Source organism: Sarcophilus harrisii, chromosome 5, assembly GCF_902635505.1.
Source record: "Sarcophilus harrisii chromosome 5, mSarHar1.11, whole genome shotgun sequence".
NCBI classification, from domain to species: domain Eukaryota; kingdom Metazoa; phylum Chordata; class Mammalia; order Dasyuromorphia; family Dasyuridae; genus Sarcophilus; species Sarcophilus harrisii.
The window spans coordinates 244,190,107-244,211,877 of NC_045430.1; the positions used below are offsets into that span (position 1 = coordinate 244,190,107).

At 34.3% G+C, this 21,771-nt stretch overlaps 1 protein-coding gene across 4 annotated transcripts in view; it reads right to left on the minus strand.

Annotated features, from left to right (window-relative positions):
* The window catches only part of KRIT1 (KRIT1 ankyrin repeat containing), a 39,649-nt gene that overhangs the window by 7,327 nt on the left and 10,551 nt on the right, over positions 1-21,771 (minus strand). For 3 of the 4 annotated variants that reach the window (XM_031940004.1, XM_031940006.1, XM_031940005.1), the window contains 10 exons: positions 21,326-21,429; positions 20,405-20,564; positions 16,410-16,502; positions 15,201-15,330; positions 14,192-14,435; positions 13,883-13,998; positions 13,031-13,174; positions 10,040-10,196; positions 8,161-8,268; positions 2,483-2,639 (listed from right to left, as the gene is read on the minus strand). In XM_031940004.1, coding sequence (XP_031795864.1) covers positions 2,483-2,639; positions 8,161-8,268; positions 10,040-10,196; positions 13,031-13,174; positions 13,883-13,998; positions 14,192-14,435; positions 15,201-15,330; positions 16,410-16,502; positions 20,405-20,564; positions 21,326-21,427 — 1,411 coding nt within the window. In that variant the 5' untranslated portion in view covers positions 21,428-21,429. Of the gene's footprint in view, positions 1-2,482; positions 2,640-8,160; positions 8,269-10,039; positions 10,197-13,030; positions 13,175-13,882; positions 13,999-14,191; positions 14,436-15,200; positions 15,331-16,409; positions 16,503-20,404; positions 20,565-21,325; positions 21,430-21,771 lie in introns of those variants that run through there. The other variant, XM_031940007.1, reaches the window with a different exon arrangement.

A 21,771-nucleotide genomic window follows, 5' to 3' on the forward strand; every position in this document is an offset into this window, starting at 1 on the left:
AAAAAATCTGAAATTCAGTCATGTAAAAATGAATACTAAATTCATGTAATGGGAAAAAATAAAATATTTTAAAAAAGAAAAGAAAAAAGAATTATAATTTCTACCTAATTAACTATGTTTTTAATGAACTGAACCAGCTACGCCCAGAGAAAGAACTCTGGGAGATGACTAAAAACCATTACATTGAATTCCCAATTCCTATATTTATGCTCACCTGCATTTTTGATTTCCTTCACAAGCTAATTGTACAATATTTCAGAGTCTGATTCTTTTTGTACAGCAAAAATAACGGTTTGGTCATGTATACTTATTGTGTATCTAATTTATATTTTAATATATTTAACATCTACTGGTCATCCTGCCATCTGAGGGAGGGGGTGGGGGGTAAGAGGTGAAAAATGGGACAAGAGGTTTGGCAATTGTTAATGCTGTAAAGTTACCCATGTATATATCCTGTAAATTAAAGGCTATTAAATAAAAAAAAAAAAAAAAAAAAGAGAATATTCCTGTGATCTTGGGCAATTACTTTCCTTGCTCCTAAAATCAAGGAATAAATTACCACTATTAATAAAAAAAAAAAAAAAAAAAAAAAAAAAAGAAAAATGGGACAAGAGGTTTGGCAATTGTTAATGCTGTAAAGTTACCCATGCATATAACCTGTAAATAAAAGGCTATTAAATAAAAAAAAAATTAACTATGTTTTTACTTATTAGTATAATGAATTTTACTATCATGCTTTTGCATTTTTTCTATTACACAAATACTTGGACTTTTTTTTACCTGAGGCAATTGGAGTTAAGTGACTTGCCCAGGGTCACACAGCTAGGAAGTGTTGGGTCTGAGGTCACATTTGAACTCAGGTCCTCCTGACTTCAGGACTGGTGTTCTATCCACTGTGCTACCTAGCTGCCCCAATACTTGGACTTTAAAAATTAACTTGATCTGACATTTATATCTGATAGATTCTATGAATAAGATAACTAAGTATGATTTTAACAATGTGCTATTTTTTTCTTTGAGTGGCAAACTTTAAAAAATTCCTGTCTTAAGAGTGAAAATTCCTTGAAATACTATTTTATATCTGCAAAATACATGAAACATGTTTCAGATGTGATCACATTTTATATAGATTCTCTGTATATGCACATGCATGTGCATGCGCACAGACATACAGATTGTTCAAAGAGAAAACATATCTATCTGATCACATATTACACATTATTTGCAATTCTTTCTTCTTTTAAATCCAAGTTTTACCTGAGTGAAAAAAAATCTTCTAATAGTGATTTAGACATAAGAGCATTAGGTTATGTTTTCTTGTGAGTCAGAATATATTTCTTTTAAAACTTCTGAAAATTGTTGCACAAAATTCAATTTTCTCAGGAAGAAACAGTTTTCACCTTTAGCTCTTTATTTCTTTCAAAAATAGTACTACTTTAAAATTATTTTGCCTTGTAACAAAAGCAATCTCGCTTCTTTCCTTTTTATTAACTCCTTTCTAAATGAGAGAATTATGATACTAAAATAAAAATGGAATGTTTGCTAACTATAATACTTAAAAAAATAGATGATATTCTGAATAAATTATGTGATAACAGCTACTTTCCTCGTTGGCAATGTGACAATTAAAAAGTTCTAAGAGACTGAATTCCAGGATAAATTAAAATCAATTTTACTGACTACCTCTAGAAAGCAGTTCCCTTGATTGTCATTGTCCCCTCATTAGCCATCAAGAGAGCAAATCCCTTGAACTTTTGATATTTATAAAGTCTTTTAAAAAAGGATTTCACTTGAGGGTGAAAAGCAGCTCTGTCTGATTGGTTGACAAGAGTAATGAGAAGTGGGCAATAAATTAAACCAAGGATCTTGGGGTCCATGACCTGTGGCACCCAAATCTTAATTAATAGAGATATCAATTTTTACATCATTTCTTATGACAGAAAGAAAGAATCAACACTTCCTCAGACCAATCAGGAAAAACACAATGAACAGGAACACATCTCATAGCCTGAACTTAGAATTTCTTTTGCAGTCTGTTAAGATCTTGGCCTGAGTAAATTTTTCAGAGAGATTTCTTACGCTGATTTATTTCTGGATGAAATGGAAACAGGGAAAACCTTAGTCCTAAAGTAACAGTTACTAAATATAAGAGAGAAACATTCATTTCTCACAGTAAACTCCCAAATACAAACATAAGACTAATTTTTTCTCAGTAAGGAATCACACATCATTCCCTCCATTTTATAGATGGAAAGATTCTTAATATTAAAAATAACACTTAATCTTTTAAAAAAAAGCATAAATACATAACAAAAGAAATGACAAGGAGGAGAAAGTACAAAGAGCAAAATAAAAGTAGCAGATTAAGACAGGAATTTTGAAAATATTGGATTTTCAGTTTTATAACACAGTAGGCTCTCCCGCCCAAGGCATTATTTTAAATTTATCAACAATATTTACAATATAATAAAACTTTTCTTACTGAGATTTTCTGAACAGATCCAAATAGTGAAATACTGCTGTGTTTCATGAGAAAGACGCATTCCTTCCATAATCTGTTGTACTGTGGTATTGTTTCCATGTTTTAGTTCAACAGAACGGTAAGATCCATCCATTCGATATATCCGTACCTTTTCATACTACAATAAAGAATGAAATCATATGCTATATTAAACAGATTTCTAATATGGAAATATCATTCAGACTGGTTAGTGATCAAGTAAGAATTTTTGGGCCATATTTATTGACAATTATCCATTATATATACATATATTTGGTGAAGAGTACCTAGCAGCTGGTATGACTTGCTCATAGTCACGTAAAATATATATCCACAGATATATAGTCTCCTTCTTAAACTTTCTGCAAGAAATTTTAAAAACCTCAAAAGCTGGTATAGGAGAAATTTTTAGGAGGTCCCCTTTTAGTAGTCTAACTACACTGGAAAAAAAGTTTGGTTAATGACTTAAAAATCAGTAGATGAGGGGCAGCTAGGTGGTACAATAGATAGAGCACCAGTCCTTAATTCAGGAAGACCTGAGTTCAAATGTGATGTCAGATATTTAACATTTCCTAGCTGTGTGATCCTGGGAAAGGATTGCCCAATTGCCTCAGCAAAAATAAATAAATTTTTAAAAAAATCAGTAGATGATAGGAGCAGGGATGAGTGGGAGGTGGAATAGATTCCAGACTTTCCTGGCCTTGTGAGATGCAAAGAATGGAGGATAAAGGGGGTTTTAGGAAATGTGGTGTCATAGAGGAAAGCCAGAATTTCATTAAAGATGGAAACTCAAGGGTAGTGAGTTTGTGGACAGTGCAGTAGAGACTATCAGTGGAAGATGATTATGCAATGGGTAAATTGGGTTGGAATGGAACCGAGGATGAATACATTGTGTCCTATTAGAGGCAAGATAAGCATGCCACTTGTACCACAGGCAGCATGACCAATACTGGGGAACCAATACAATCAGAGGCTGATCGTTGTGGTATAATTTGGAAAATTAATTCACCCCAAAATTATAATAACTGGATTCAGAACTTTGACATTTCAGAGTATGGGCCTTCACAAGATCATCTTCTTTGGGGATGCTTTAATCCCCTTACTCCAAACTCTTGTCCCCCTAATTTTCTACCATTCTCAACAAATGAACCCTTCATCCTTGGGCAAGGTACATAACCTAATGCAGTCTTTTCTGCTTCAGGCCACTGGGCAAGGTACATAACCTAATGTAGTCTTTTCTGCTTCAGACAGAAATTCGTTTTTCATAATGCTATTCTACCACCACTTTAACTTAACATCTGAGTTCATGATCTTTACTCCATCTTAAATAAGTCTAACATGGAAGGGCAGGCAGTAGATGAATAATAGAAAATCTAGAAGAGTCCTGGGTTAGGGAACTTTTGGGAGATTAGGGAGAGATGATAATCTCTGAGAGACAAATGAAAGAGCAAGTAGAGAAAGATTAAATATGTAAGAGGGAAAGGATGACCAAAGTGAGGTCATTGGGGAATTGGGTAGAGTGGTAGCAAGAGAGCTGTCTTAGGAGGGATCAGGCTTCATGTGAAGGTTTGATTTACAAATGCATTAGAAAGCTATAAAAAAAATTATTTATTAAATAAATAAGTTTAGAGGGAAAAAATGCTATTTGGAGGGAAGGATTGGGACACAGGTTTCTGAATACAGTAACAATCATTTAGTCTTCCAAGGACGGATATTCAGTAGGTAAAGGTGAATAGAAAGGACATTCCATGCATGGGATGGAGGCAAGAAAGTGTATGCTTGAGACACGAAGTGACTAGGAGGTTTCTCCAATGTTTTTGGGGGGAGGGAGGGGAGAGAGAGGAAAAAGGAGGGGAATGAAGGGGAATAATTCCCAGTATGTGTGCATTAAAGCCCCAATTTAAAGTAGCTAGGACAGAAAATGGTTTGATTAGTAATTACAGATAGAGGCTGAAAGAATGATGGGCCCAGAGTCAAGAACTTCTGGGTTAAAATCTAGTTCATAATATTCGGCAGTTGTGACCTTAGGCAATTCATAAAATCTATAGGTACTTCCTGTAATTAAGACTCATCTAATAAGTCATAGAAGAGGGGTGACTTCTCTTGGTGGAGGAAATTCTCAGGACACAGTTCCTTTGGTTGATGGAGGATTGACTACTGGGGAAATCCAATATTTTTGCATGCCAATAACATTATTTGGGGTTAATGTCAATAACTCTGTAGTAATTTAAAATAAAAATTTGTTACAGGTCTAAGGATACATGCATAAATGTCCAGGATATCCTGATTATACATGGGAGTCTTATGTACTATAAAACATAGATATAAAGACACTTAATAAATGTTGATTAATTGCCTGGGTGTTTGTATATCTGTGTGTATGAGAGACTGTATAGTGAATATACACACAAACACATCACAATAAAATACTGCTACATAATAACAAAATACATAAGTTGTCTAAAACGAAATACATAAGTTGTAACAAAAATTCTTAGTTAGTCTAACTTTTTAGAATATTCAAAGGCTTTAAAAATATATATCTTTTGTCTTTATAACAGTCATTTCAGCCCTTTCCTTCCCAGGAGGGCAACACCCAAAGCAAAAAATTCAAGTCCCTTTTTATCATCCCTATTGCCACTAGATGGTATGGGCAAACAGCAAATCCAAAGGACGCAAGTCAAGCCCAGGATAAGCTAAATCATGCTGAGGGACTTTGGAAAGGTAAAGTGAAGGGGACTGAAAAGAATGAGGGATGCTGGTGGCTTTTTTCCTCTGGCATTTTCCTCTTCTGTCCTCTTCTCATTTCTCAGGATCTAATCTGACTGACACTGAGTAGATATTGTGGGGCATTGCTACTATGTATCTTGGAGTTACAATTTTTTCCCCAAATAACAAAATTTCTCTTCCATCCCATTGCAGGAAAAAAAAAAAAAAAAAAAAAGAAACCTCAACACTTGTAACCATGTAATATGAATTGTAAGCCTCATTAGCAGGCAAGTCCAGGAGCCCGGGCTCCTAAGGACCTTTCACAGACCCCACTCCCAGTGCCATACATAGCATGGTCAGGAAGGCTGAGGGGGTGGGGTACAGTTCTCATTTTGGACAAAAATGCTTCTCTCCTCCCTGTCAAATAGAATGTCTACTGTATCACAAAGTGATAATACAGAACTAGCTCATACTGTGAAAGAAAGAGGAGTTTGCTGTAATCCTCCCTGACCCTGACCCTTAATTCAGAGAATTAATACTGTTATCTGACAAACTAAAGTTTACAAACAAGAATGATTGTGATAGAAGGATTAAAGAATTTAGGGTTGGATAACAAGAAAAGGATAAGGAATTTTCAGATGGCTACATGGCTACAGGGAAAGAAAATCATAGAAAAGGTGTCCAAAACCAGAAACACAGCATCCTTGGGGAGAACGTGGAAGGGAGAGTGACAGCCTAAAGAAACCACAGTTTGTAAGTGAGCAACAGAGGTATGCAAGCTTAGTGTGGACACAAAATACTCCTATCACATGGTGGGAAGTTCAGAAGAAAATGGACAACAAGAAAGATGGTTGGCATGAGGCAACAGGAGAAGTGCCAAGGATGCCAGATTAAATACTGGCATCCTTTTAAATTTACCACTAGCTATATTACACTAACATCCCTTGTCCCCTTGAATTTCTAACAGAGAGTTGCAGATCAAGCTGGATGAAGCCCAAGCCCTGGTAAGATCTTGGGATTTATCCAGGATTTGAACCAGGGCTCTTTCAATCCTGAAACTAAAGGCCTTCTGTTGCTCCAGGCGCTCAGAGTCACTGGAGACATGTCACAAGATTGATTTCCTTCACTCACTATAAATTCAAAAGAGGCTAAAACTGATATATCCAGTTAGTGATCTATTTGTGGTAAAAGTTATGTTGCATCTGTGGGTAAAGTCTATATTTGGGTGTGGACATAGTAGTATAAATTCTTGGAATCAGAAATGATGGGTTCAAATCCTGCCTCTCAAAGTTTTCAGAATGATAAACACTTCCCAATAGAACCTCACTAGGTTCAGTCCAAGATCTAAATAATTAGAAATCTCCAACATGGGCCCTGAGCATCAAATTCTACACTGCACCTCATCATACATGCTGTTTTCCATATGTGTTAACCTTGTTTTCCAAGATGTACTGGGCAGGGTCACATTTTATTCTTCTGAATCCTTGAAAACACCAGCAAAACACAAAAACAAAGAGAAGACCCTCAACAGATACTTGTTGGTTGATAAAAGAGAAAGATGGGTTGATAATACTTAAAATAACAATTTAAATTTGAATTTTCTTTAGAAAGTTATTTTCGATAGTTTTCACATTTTTGACATATGAGTCTAATAACAACATTGTTCTTATTGCATATCTAAGTTTCCTCTGGTTGCTGATAATCCTTTATTCAACATTACATTGTGGTGGAAGTGAGCCCAAGTTCGGAAGAGCTACAGCACCAAGCTTTCTCATGCTATGAAAAGTGCTACCAAGAAGCTGTCCTGACAGCATAGTGTGCCCAAGGCTGCTGTGTGCTGCCCTATCTGTGGCTCACTGCCAGGCTTGTCAGATATTTGGGTCAGGAGCATCTCCTCTCCTCCTCCCAGCCCCAGGAACTTTTCAAGGCAAAGTAAATCTGTGATTTATATTGTTGGAGAGCATGCCCACAATGGAAAAATTTTAGATTATTTAAGTGCTTGAGAAATAATATAAATTAAAATCACAATAAATTTTAGTTCTTTCAGCAACATAATACATTAAATAGCAATATGATCTAGAAGTGACAGATAAGTGGCAAAGTGGATAGAGTGCTGGGCCATGAGTTCAAATCCGGACCCAGATACCTGGCTGAGTGACCCTGGGCATTTAAGTCATTTAACCCTGTCTGCCTCAATTTCCTCATCTGTCTGCTGGAAAAGAAAATGGTAAACCATTTTAGCACCTGTATCTTTGCCAAGAAAACTACAAATGAGCTTACGAAGAATCAGATAAAAATAACGAAAATAACTGAATAACAAAACTCTAGAAACATGCAAAAAGGATATATGAACATTGTCCATTCTAACAAACAACTAAATGCAATGAAACCTTACTAATTTTTTAACATATATATATAGTTGGTAAGCTACATTGAATGAATAAAATTAGTGAATTTTTAAAAGAAATATATAACTTTTAAGCAAATATAGTAACTTGAGACATAATAATATAGTATACCTTAATAGAAATCTTGCTTTAATGAAAACACAGAAATTTCTGGAGCCACTGAAGTGGTCGCTTCTACCTAAAAATAATGTTGACTCTACCAAAAAATAAAAATATTCTAAGCATTTTAAACATTCTTTCTACAAATTTTATAGTTTTGATTTGTCCCATCAATGAGAAGCAGTTGCCAAGCAAAAGCAAATGTCTATATAACTGGAAAAATCACGAACATAGAATTATCAGAGTAATGTAACGAGTGTTTACTAACATGTCAATTCTAATCACCCAGCTGTAATATCTATCTGGCCTCTTGCCTCAGATAGAAAGGGGCATACTTAATAGCTTGCCATCAGTAACCTGTGCTACCTTGTCAAAGGCTCATAAATAATAGATAAACTTAAAAACATGTAACAGCTCAAATCTGTTTAAAAAGACAATTCCTACTGGTTTGTTTATAGCTTCCTTCAACAGTTTTGCAGTCTCCTCCCAGTCATTCTGTTTGTTTTCTTCACAGACATTTAAAGGAGACCTTCCTTGTTGGTCAATAATGTGCTTCAAAGAAGGAAAAAAAAAAAGAATTGTAAGTATCAAGTTATTTTCTAAACAGAAAGTTCATTGATAACTCTTACAGCTTCCCCCAAATCTTAAACTTTGAATCTCAATAATGCAATAGTAAGGCAGTATTATTGTGCCTCAATTTACAGCTATTATTCACTAACTACTTTCTTCAGTCTTCAGTTTGTCTCTTAGGAAATTCTGAAGTACTTACTATTTTGTATATGTTTAATATGTGTCCAATGGCTAATGTTCACAAACTTTGTTCAGTATCTATTGTTTTCTGATTATAGATACAATCAAGGTTTTGCAAAAGTTATTTTATTTTTCTCTTAAGTTATTTTATTAATATGTACCCTAGAAGCAGAAGGAACCTTTTTATTTTTATTTTATTTTTTTCTTTTGCAACATGACTTTTATTTTTTTTATGATAGTTTTTTATTTATAAGATATTTGAATGGGTAATTTTTCAGCACTGACAGTTGCAAAAGCTTTTGTTCCAATTTTTCCTTTACTTGCCCCCCACCCTCTTTCCCAGATGGCAGGTAAACCAATACATGTTAAATATATTAAAGCATATGTTAAATACAATATATGTATACATGTCCATACAGTTATTTTGTTGCAGAAGAATAATATTAATGTACCATTAACCAGTGAAGGAAATAAAAAATGCAGGCAGACAAAAATAGAGGGATTGGGAATTCTATGTAGTGGTTCACATTCATTTCCTTGAGTTCTTTCACTGGATGTAGCTGGTTCAATTCATTATTATTCAATTGGAACTGATTTGGTTCATCTCACTGTTGAAGAGAACCACATCTATCAGAACTGATCATCATATAGTATTGTTGTTGAAGTATATAATGATCTCCTGGTTCTGCTCATTTCACTCATCATCAGTTCATGTAGATCTCTCCAGGCCTTTCTGAAATCTTCCTGCTGGTCGTTTCTTACAGAACAATAATATTCCATAACATTCATATACCACAATTTATTCAGCCATTCTCCAATTGATGGGCATCCACTCAGTTTCCAGTTTCTAGCCACTACCAAGAGGTAACAAATATTCTTGAACATACAGGTTCCTTTCCCTTCTTTAAGATTTCTCTTTGGGATCTAAGCCCAGTAGTAACACTGCTGCATCAAAGGGTATGCACAGTTTGATAACTTTTTGAGCATAGTTCCAAATTGCTCTCCAGAATGGCTGCATGTGTTCACAATTCCACCAACAATGTATCAGTGTCCCAGTTCTCCCACATCCCCTCCAACATTCCGCATTATCTTTCCTTGTCATTCTAGCCAATCTGACAGGTGTGTAGTGGTATCTCAGAGTTGTCTTAATTTGCATTTCTCTGATTAACTTGGAGCATCTTTTCATATGGCTAGAAATAGTTTCAATTTCTTCATCTGAGAAATGTCCATATCCTTTGACCATTTATCAATTAGAGAATGGCTAGGTTTCTTATAAATTAGAGTCAATTCTCTGTATAATTTGGAAATGAGGCCTTTTTTAGAACCTTTGACTGTAAAAATGTTTTCCCAGTTTATTGCTTTCAGAAGGAACTTTTTTATAGGAAATCACTAGAATATTGGTTAAATGTTTAATTACAAAGGCAAAACTTGCATATAAATATGAATTGTTTTCATCTATGTTTATAAAATGATGAATAACTCTCAATGTCAAGACTCTTGGAAGGACTACAACTGCATACTGTGCCATTATTATTTGTGTAGTCACTCTTTTTAAAAAGTGAAAGCAACTTACTCTGTCCACTTCTGGATGGTTTAGAAGGATTTGCACTATTTCAACATGTCCTCCTCCAGCAGCAAAATGAAGGGGAGAACTAAGCTGTCCATTTAAGAGGTTTGGATTACACTTTCCTTTTTCTAGCAGCATGCGAGTGGCCTCAACTTTTCCATACCTACAGAAAAAAAAAAAAAAAACTTATTAACTACAAAAATCACCTGTGATTTATTTTTTAATCCTATTTTTAGACAATATTGCAAAGATTGCTAAGGTTTTCTAGGACATATAACAAGGGATTAAGACATTGACGTAAATGTGTATGGTGACTAAGTTTATTTCTGAGTAGTTCTGGTTCAAGCTGAGTGTTTCTATTTCTGATGAACTGGGAGAAAACATCACTTCTAATATCAACTGAGGGGGAATGGAAAGGAGAGAAATACAAAGTAAAATAAAGTATAAGGCGTCTGCTTGTTTTTGTTCAGTTGTATCTGACCCTGGTGACCTTATTTGGGGTTTTCTTGGAAAGGATACTTTGGGAGTGGTTGGTCATTTTCTTCTCCAGCTCATTTTAGAGAAGAGAAACTGAGGCACAAAGGATTAAGAGACTTGTCCAGGGTCACACAGTTAAGTGTCAGGCTGGATTCAGGAAAATAAGTCTTCCTGATTCCAAGTCTGGTATTGTAGCCACTGAACCACCTAGCTGTTCACTTAGAAGGTAAAGATAAAGAAATATGTCAGAATTTATAAATGAGGCAATTAAAGTTAATAAATAATTAAGGACTTAATTCAATAACTACAAAATAACCTCAAGAAAAGAAGTCCATGAAAAAGGTCCACATGGTCTCACTAATCTGATGTAATTTAGGATTAACAAATTAAGACTAATGAAGTAAAAATAAAAATTAAATCAATAAATATTCATTAGGTATCTATTAGTGCAAGATATTTTTAAGGCCTGTAGAACATAGTAGTATAAGATATGTATGGTCCTTTCCTGTAATGTTCTGACTAGCTTTCTGGAGGGCCTTTGGACCAGCCTTGGTCTCAGAAAAATAATCACCAAGAGAATAGTCAGGGATAAAGTCCAAAGTCTTTATTGTCTCCTTCAGTCTCCCAGTCTGTGTTAGCAGCCTCAGCCAGCCAGCCAGTCTATACATCCAAATGTAATGTCCTACTTTCTAGAGCCCCCCAAGTTGGGGTGACAAAATTTCTAGAGCCCCTACACCGGGGTGGATTAAAACAATGTCCAGACTAGCTTTCTGGAGGATCTTGGGACCAGCCCGAGTCCTTGGTCTCAGTGGAAAAGTGATGAAGGCAGGACAGCCACTATGAGGCTGGTCAAGTCTTCCTCACCCCTTTTCCCCCCTCTTTGTGGCTGAGTTTGCTCCTAGTTTATATACTCTATTACAATTAAATCACTTCATCATACTGAGTATAAGCCAATTATTATATTACTAGGGAACCATTATTTGTTGTAAGATTAAATCAATCATACTGAACTAGAGAACTATTAATCACCATGCTAAACTAAATAATAACCATTGTCTTATCAATTCCACTGAGTTAACACCTTGTTGCAAGAATCCTTGCCTCAAGTATATTTCTTCAGAGTTCTGTCCCATTACACTTCCCCTAATGGAGTTCACAATGTGGATGGGGAAATAAGATATAAATGAGAAAAATTGAGCTATACAAGGGTTAATTAACAAGCAATACAACAGTATGGTAAATATTATAATAGAACACAAAAAATAACATAAGAGTTCAAAACAGGGAGAACTCACTTTAGTCTAAGGTGAGCAGGAAAGATTTTACTAAAGAAGCAGGAAATGAGGCCCAGTCTTGTAGATAGTGTAGAAAGTGGACAGGAGGTAAGGAAGGGGAAGGGCGTAAGTGATCTGAACAAAGTGAAGAGTCAAACAGAAGACAGAAGAGTTGATGCTTTTCCTACAATAGCCTAAGCAGTAGACACTCTCTTAATCCATATCTGGCAAAGCTACCAAAACAATTTTCTTAAGGTAAATTCTGACCATGTCAAGCCAGAGGGTTTCCTATTGCCTTCAGAAAAGACGTCCTCCCTTCACCTTTAAGATCCTTTGTAATCTGACAAAATATCTCTGGGCTTCACATTTTTCCACTAGAATCTAGTCAAACCTGACAACCAGCTGACCTGAGCCTGCATCCTTCACATCTGGAAGGTAGCCATTGCTCATCTCTGCTTCCATATATGGGCTGCCTCCTCCTAGACATTTCCTATTATACCGCAGCTCAGTATACCCTCTCTCCATGGCATTTTATCTTGACAAAATGGATCTTGATCTTCTCCTTATCACTTTCTACCTTATCTCACACTTCTCTGAGGTACTAGTCACGTCTTTTCCCATATCATCTCATCCCCTTTTCACTGGTAGAATAAAGTTTTTTGAAGACAAGCACTTGTGATATTTTAAAAAATCTCTGCATACTCAATAACTTGAAGAAAAGGCTTTTATAAGTTTACTAATTGATCTCTAATCTCACCTAGTTGGGAATTCTCTCCAGTGATACAGATTGCAACCCATCAATCCTCCCCAGCCTTTGAGACACCTGTCTATGCTCTCTCCCAAGTTCTCTGGAGGGAGTCCATATAATGAGTTGGGATCTTCCTTTCTTTCTCCAGAGGAGTATTCTGGCTGCTTACCTGTCATTCTCTGTTCTGGCCATGTGACCAGCCCAACTTCTCTTACTGTTACAGTTATTTACATTAGTAAGTAAAACTGGAATATTAATTCCAATCTTGATAATTGTCAATTCATTAAAGAACTAAAGATAATAAGTACATGGGGATACTTGAAAATACCAATTCCTCAAGACAGCAACTGCTATCTTTTGATTTTTTTAATTAATTACACAAAGCACTAGAACACTGTAGAAATGAAACAAACATTAAATAATTATAATTTAAATAACAAAATCATAATAATTACAAAAATATAGAATGTAACCATATTTTTAAAGAAAGATACTTACCAGCATGCATAATGAATAGGTGCCCAGTGGTCATTATCTAGCTGGTTTACTGAAAAACTATCATTGAGAAGACGGTTCAATAATTCTGAATCTCCTTCACAGGCACTTCGATGAAGAGGGAAATCATCTACCCACTGATGTTCTCTAATAATGATAAAAGAAATAAAATTCAAAATGTACTTGAAAACAAAAGTGAACATACCTATATTACATTTGTTAATTTGCCTTAAAAATCTGTTTTAAGTTTAAGCAAAAGAATGACTATTTTTTGGTGAATATTCATTATTATTTCATACATCATGGTTTAATGGGCACGAATCCTTCCTGTCAATGATGCAGGATGCAGCCATTCTACGACATGGCAGCCAGACTTTAAGACTGATTGGAGGAACTTTGTGATCAACCAGTTAGGCTGCTCTCTAGGTGACAAAATTCACCACTAGGCTCATACTCAAACTTTTTCCACAGCTTGTGTCTAATGGACACAAGATTCAAGAACCAAGGGTCACTTCTACTCCCCAGAAAGGAATTGAGAGGATTTCAGTAGAGTATAGAAGATGTATTTGTGTATAATTAACTTTATTTTTATTTTTTTGTTGTTGTTGCTCATTCTTTTTTTTTTTTTTTTTTTTTTAATAGCCTTTTATTTACATGTTATATGCATGGGTAACTTTATAGCATTAACAATTGCCAAACCTCTTGTTCCAATTTTTCACCTCTTACCTCCCACCCCCTCCCCCAGATGGCAGGATGACCAGTAGATGTTAAATATATATAATGAACTTTAAACAATAATTTTAGCATGGGGCTTCAGGAAAAAGAGAAAAAAAAAGAATGCAAGTAAAACAGTACTTGTCTTCTGTAACACTGCTCATGCTTCTCTGCCACTTTTCTTGCTTAGGAATCTGAATTTTTGAATAATCTGGAGCTCCGAGGCCAAAGTATGGATTTATTACCACTTTATCTACCTAGTAGAGGAAAAGAACCAAAAATTTGAACTATGTAAGTTATAAATCCCTCAAACAAAATAAGTACCAATACCTGTTATTGTGATGTGCATAACTGATAATAAAGGTTTTATAGAGAAAAACAAATGGACATTTATGGACACTGTTAAATTGCTTTGGAAAATAGACGTAATTCTTTCAAATGTTTACTTACCCTGTTTGTATACTGCAGATCTGACCCAAACAAAGGGTTATAGATACAAGTATCTGCTTTTTCCAAGGCTAACATCTTACTTTTTATTTCTAATGCACTATAGCCCATATGAAGTGAGTTTTCTATCTGGCTTGGTTCAGTGGCATATGCTGGGTTGATGACATTAGTTTTTATCCGCTCAAGAGGAGAAGGTCGGAATAAAGCTGGAATGAAATGAGATTGGGCATGTCGCTCATCTAACCACCTGAAAAACAGGAAGGACAAACCATAGTAGTCCTTGTCCAGAAGCAAAGACAAACAAGTCAATGTGCTACTTACAGAACAAGCCTTTAACAATATATATTCAAACTGCCTTGATGGAGATTTTTATTATCATTACTAATTAAGTCATTTGCTCTTTGTTTTTCTGTTGCTTAAAGCACCCAATAACATGTTTCTTTTTAATATTCTATATTTACATTAGTGATAACACCTTCTTTTAAAAAAGTAGGGTATACTTTGTAACTTTCATTATATTAATCTCCATAAACACCATTATAGCATGAGTGAGTGGCAGCCTTATTTATTTTCAGTCTTATTTTATTAATGGAAAATTAAAGGTGTAGGAATTACAGGACTTGCTCTCTAATAGAGTATTATCAAGATTGCCCCATAGCAGGGCCCTAGACCACTGTTCCATCTATGCAACTGCCATCCTTATCATCACTTTATAGAATTGAGACAATCGACTGTAAACCAATAACATCTGCACTGAGATTTGTCTAAAACATTTGTGATTCTGTTTGCAGATCCATGATTTCATTTGTGTAAGAAACTCCTGGTGTGGAAATCCTCTCTACTGGTACCAATCAATAACTTAAGAGAATTCAGAAACAAATATACAACAGAGCATGTTACATTACCAAGGTACTCTCAAAAGCTGGATGTAAGCTAGTATTTTTCATGTTTGAAGAATATTCTGAGAATATTTTAAATAACTTGAAATGTTTTTTCTAATGACATTTCTTACTTATCCAGAGCAATTAACATTCTTGCTGTAAGAGTGGCAAAGTGGGTGCTGGATTCACTACAGACTCGCATGATATCTTGTAAACAGTAGAAAACTGGACATCCTGGACTATATGAATATTTAGTATTATCTAAAAAAAGGGGATGAAAACAAGTAATCAGACTTATAAAACACAAGGTTGCCTACATTCTTCATTTTAAAATATCATTTTGTTAAAATTGCAAAGCATTCATCAAACAGCAAATCATTCCTCAAATGAATACAATATTATTAAGAAAGAAACCTGGAAGATTTGACACCAATTTGTTTCTTCTGGCTCAATGATTCAAAAGCATTGTAACTCTCGTGATCTTTTACCATCTCTTAAATAAAGGCCAAACTTTTAACTCTAGGCAAAAGAGAGTAGCTATATTCTCCTTCCTAAGGCGATCAGAATGGGCTAATAATGTTGGGTTTTTTTTTTTTTTTTTTTTTGATCAGATCTGTTATTTCATTGATATATAGAATTCCTGGAGAAAAAATGTTTTTTTCTAAAAGCCGATCAGCACTGTTTTACAATTTAGTGCCATGGATTTGTGGGGGACCCTGAAAGATTAAGTAACTTAACAAAGCCAATGTTGTAAGACATAAGACTTAAACCCAGGATTTTTTCTGAGTCTAAGGTCAGTTTCCAGCCATTATGCTAGGCTGTCTTTCTTGCTATCACAGTCAGGCATTACACAGGTTAGCCCTGTACAAATCAATTTCTAATCAGGCCTGGATTAAACACATTTTTAATAGTTCATATACTTTTTAGTTATAGCCACTGATTTTTGTCAGGTACACAGTTTCCCTTTAAGGAGGGTATTCTCTTTGTGCCTTGTATGAAACACTATATCCTATTGATTCATAAATATATGTCTGTTTCCCTCTTGTCTCTCTATAAGAAAAGTTCTTGCTTATGATATGACTGCTATAAAACTAACTCCTTAGCTGCCTTTTCTTGGGGCTACCTTCTATCCCACATTTTAAAATAAGACTAAAGAATAAAACTGTCCCAAATTTCATTTTGCTTGTCTATTACTTTCTTTAAAGTGAAACCAGAACTAATTATTTTCTTTGATGTGTATGTTTTTAGACTATAAACATCATCGTTTATATTCATACTATTTTCCCAATAAATATTAGTTTAGCATCTAAAGTTTATATGGATTCAAAAGAAAACTGTACCTTTGACAACTGATGGAACAATAAATAAAGATGCCTCTCTGCCCACTTTTTCTCCATCGAGAGGAAATTTCTTCATCAATACTACTCGTTTTCCTTAATATAAATATATAAAAAAAAAAATCAATTTGCAGGATATAGTCAACTCTTAAATCCACAGTAGCAGAACTGACAAAATATTATATTACTACAATAATAAAGGATATTCACAATAGAGATAATCAACTTAGCTAGCTTGGGGCCACAGCCTAATTCTTTAATAGGGGAATTTGGTATGTGGAACAAGGGAGTAACCTTGATCCAGTTAGGGACTGGGGTAGCTGTTTATCAGGACAAGGCTTTTCAGATTGGATATCAAGGATGCTTTTATGTTTCAAGACTGTGAAGCCCTAACAGCCTGTTCATGGAGGAGGGGACTAGAGAGTGTTGGTTGGAAACTGCAATGCCATAAAATCAGCCTTTGAATATAGTGCTGGCTGAATCTTTTTCTCTATATTCTATCTTCCTTCTTGACCCCAGGCTTTTTCTGAAACCTTTTAATTTGGGGGGGGGGTAGTGAATTTGTTGGAACTGGGGGTTAGGATGCTACTGCTTGCTTTAAATTTTAACAATATCCTATTCCAGTCCTGCAAAGAGAGTCACACAAACTTTGTCTTAACTGTTTCATCTTCAAAGATCTCTTTCTCGTGTCTTTGACCTTACTGTTCCTTTTTCATCCCTGTCCTGAAGCTGGATTAGGGAAAACTCCTTTCCCTATAACAAATGTCCACATCTTAAGAAAAGGGCCTGTGGCATAGATGCAGTCTAAAAGAACAGCAGTTAGGCTAGTCTCTGGATAAGTTACAAAGAGGACATATGGATAAATATATGTATTAAATATGAGAAATTAAAGTATATTCTTACCTAAAAATGATCTAAGTATTTTGGAAAATAGAAAATTTAACAAAGTAGAAGAGGGGATAAAGATTTTTCTAATGCAATTCCAAGGAAATGAAACAAGGACTGCCTTTGCTATTCTTTAAAAAAAAAAAAAGTTATATTCATTTTATTTTAGCATTTTCTGGAATTATTTTAATTTCAATGCAATAAGAATTCAGTACTGAAATAAAAAATAAATCTTATAAAATATTCTGTGGGGTTTTTTTTTGTATCTTAAAAATAACACTATTTTAGACAAAAAATATATATGCTAAAAAAAAAAAAATCAAATGGTATATGGTGACTACTTCATTAGAAGTCTGAGAATTCCCCAAAGGCCCTTCCTATGCCAGCCAGCCAGAGGGATTTGTGAAGCTCTATCTCAATTCAGAAAGTATGACATTCTCTATAGACTTGATCTCTCAAAAGGAAGAAATGATGATTAAAAAGTCAGAGCAGAGGATAGGCAATTCTGTTCCAGTTTCATTGTCATGGAACTCTGCTGACTTATATTGGACTGTGAACCTCCATTCCCAGTTGTTCTAGATTCTGCTTTATATTCCCTCATTTCCCATCTGAACTCTGCCAAGATCCTCTCATCCAGTATAAATTTCTGAAGCCTGAATCTTATCCCTTGATTCTGTTTCAGCTAATACCTGCCTCCCTTTATTTCCAACTTTTTGACAGTAACATCGGTAACCCAGCTGGACAAAAAGCACCTGGGAGGTTTGTTCTTTCAGCTTTGGCCAAGTATCCTGCTTCATCTGTAGATTCATGGTATCTGTATGGCTTATCTTTCAAACCTAAAGAAACCTTGCCTGTTGTGACCATTTCTTACATCATTAATTCTATGACTTGATCTTCCCTGTTATATTATTGCTCACAATCTAGTGGTGACACTTCTTTTAACTGCCCATTTTAAGCACTGTAATTATATACTGTAAATATATATTATATAATTATAACTATGAGGCAATTCAAGTACGATTTGTGGAATCAACTATATTACTAACAGTTACTATATTTTTACAAGGTTCTCTTAATTGGATCATCAGGAAATAGTTTCCTGAATGTAGTAACATATTTTCCTGTCTTAGTAAATATGGGTACATCCTGCATATACTTCACTGTTAACAAGGTGAAATGTTACAGGGAGCAACTGGTTCCACAGGAGCATGACTTTTGCACATATGCTAACTAATATGCCCACACTACTAGGGCTCAAGTTTTAATTCTAATTATTAACAATCATATAATTTAGTCTTGGGATATGACTAAATGAGAAGATGATAGAATTTTGTGATGTTAAAATAAGGTTGGTTATAATATGTTAACAAGATTATTATAAAATAATATTTTCAAAACAAATGCATATGCAACCTTCCTATAATCTCTAATCACATATTTAGAACTGAGAAGAATCTTCAGAATGATATATGGCAACTTCTTTTTTTTTAATTAAAATTTGTTTTTTTTTAAATATTACTAGCTTTTTATTTTTCAAAATACATGCAAAGATAGTTTTCAACATTAACCCTTGCAAAACCTTGTGTTCTAAAATTTTCTCCTTGCCTCCCTTCCTCCCTCCTCGAATAAGTAATCCTATATAAGTTAAACATATGCAATTCTTCTAAACATATTTCCTTGGTTTTCATGCTATTCAAAAAAAAAAATCAGATTAAAAAGGGAAAAATGAGAAAGAAAAAAGTAAGCAAACAACAAAAAAGCTGAAAATACTATATTGTGATCTACATTCAGTCCCTATAGTCCTCTATGTCTCTGAATTTGAATAGCTTTCTCCATTTCAAAATTACTGGAATGGGTCTGAATCACCTCATTGTTGAAAAAGCCAAGGCCTTCACAGTTGATCATCACATAATCTTGTTATTGCTGTATATGAAGTTCTCTTGGTTCTAATCATTTCACTTAGCATCAGTTCATGTAAGCTTTCCTGTTATTTTTGAAATAAGTTTGCTGATCATTTCTTATGGAACAATAATATTCCATTACATTCATATACCATAACTAGCCAGTTTCCATTTCCTTACACTACAAAAAGGGCTGCTAAAAACATATTTGTACATGTAGGCCCTTTTTCCTTTTTATTTTATTATTTTTTTATTATAGCTTTTTATTTGCAAAACATATGCATGGGTAATTTTTTCAACATTGACCTTTGCAAAATCTTCTGTTCCAAATTTCCCCCTCCTTCCCCTCATCCCCTCCCCTAGATGGCAGGTAGTCCAATACATGTTAAATATGTTAAAATATATGTTAAATGCAATATATGTATACATATTTATAAGTTATCTTGCTGCACAAGAAAAAGCAGATTTAGAAAGAAAAAAAAAACCTGAGGAAAACAAAAATGCAAGCAAACAATAACAGAAAGTGAAAATGCTATATGCAACTCCTTTTTAAATAACTTTTTTAATGGATGAGAAAATAGATATCCCAGAGAAGTGATTGGCTCGAGTAATAAGTGGCCAAGACAGCCTCTGGACCTATATCCTTTGATTTGAAAGCCAGTATTCTTTCTAATGGCCCTTGATCTTTGTAGTTTTCCTAGAATCTTGCCTTTCCTTCATCTCTCACATCTAACTATTAACCAAGCCTCCTTGATAATAATTCAGTAATAGTTATGGGAGCTACCTCTTATGGTATCATAGGCCCAATGCCACGACCAGTCCTCATTCACTTACACTTTGTACTTTTTTGCTTCTGTGACTTTGCTGGAATGTCCTTCTACTTGTACATGTAGGTGCTTAACTGAATTATTATTGTCATTTTAAAAAATCTGCTTTATTATTATTTGCTTTATTCACTTCTTTCCTTTCTTTCTGAAGAGTACAATGTTCATACCGAATAATTTAAATGCTCAGTGGTTCACAATTTTTGTTTTCTGTCAAAACCAAAAAGGTTCTCAAATAGCTTTGTCTTCCTGCTAAGCTTTTTTTTTTTTTCTCCTTTAAAATTTTTAGGCATTTCCAAAAAGAAAGAAAAATGGCAAAAGTTAAATTATACATTGGTTTCTGCACATTAATGTTTGAAGTACATCTCTCACAAAACAAGTCTCTTACCTTTGATACCCTGATTGGCAGGAGAAATTGGTTTGGTAGTCTCTACTACATAATCCAAAATGCTTTGTGTTATTTCACTACTTCCCTGAAGTTTAGTTTCAAGTAAAACCTTTTTCCTTTTTTTCTTTTGTCCTTCAATGGGAACTTCAAGCAACAAAATCTTATAAAAATACAAAGAAAAGTAGGGAAAAGAAAAAAAAGTTTAATATAGCCACATTATATTACATCATCACAGAAGTCCTTGCAGAATCTAGGTAATATTGGTCTGATGGGTTTTGGATAACCAAACCTACAACAGCTTCTACTAAAATCCTACTCCATTGTTTCATCTGAAATGGTGATAGGTTCTTGATATTTAAAGATTCTCCCTATTAGAGAGAGAGAGAGACCTGTGAAAAGTGATATCATGACCACAGTTTCAAATATGGGCCCCAAGATTGGACTATATGTCTATTATTGAAGAATAACCTAGCTAAGTTTGGAAAGATTCATCAAAAACTGACTAATTCATCAAAGTATTTTTGATCCTAGAAAAACATGATGATCATGTAAGAAGGCACATAAGAGCTGCAAATTATTCTGCTAGAGGAAATATTCAATCATGGATCCCCAAAATGTTATGTGACCTAGAAACAAATCACATAAATTAAATAATAGAGAGGAAAGTTGAGTGAATCTAGGATTCAACTTTCTAATGAGATTCTGAAACTCATTTCACAGAAAGATGACATTTCTGTTGTAATAAAGTTTGCCCTCCTAACCAATAAACCTAAGTGTATTCCATTTAAAAATGGCAGAAAGATAATGTAATTAGTAAGTAAAGATTAAAGAGTACTTTAAACAAACAGCAAAATAGAATTATAGTTACAATACTGTAACAACAGTATTGAAAATGACACATTTTAAGTATCAATCTCTTACTTCATATGATTTAGCTCGATATTCCCGGGAATTGAGACTGGCAGTATTCTTTGGACGAATGACAGCAACATATGCATCTTCTATATTTTCTGGATTTCCCATGACTTTATTAAAAACAAACAAAAAAGCAAAAAAGGCTCATAAAAATCAAACCCCACAATTTCTGAAAGAGTAAAATAAACAAGAAACTACAAAATTGATAGAAAGGTTTAAAGTAAAATATCTGACACATTTTCCAGACATTGATTCTGATTTTTTTATCTTCAATAATTTTTACGTTCCATTTTCTAAACTCATTGAATCAGTATATAAGAGGCATGAACAGGCAACATAATTCAGTAAGATTAGGTTTCTGTTCAATGTTCTGAGATTATGTTTCTATTCAATAAAGTAAGCCTAAGATTAAGGTTAAATTATTTTCTTTAAGGTTTAATTTCTTCATGTGT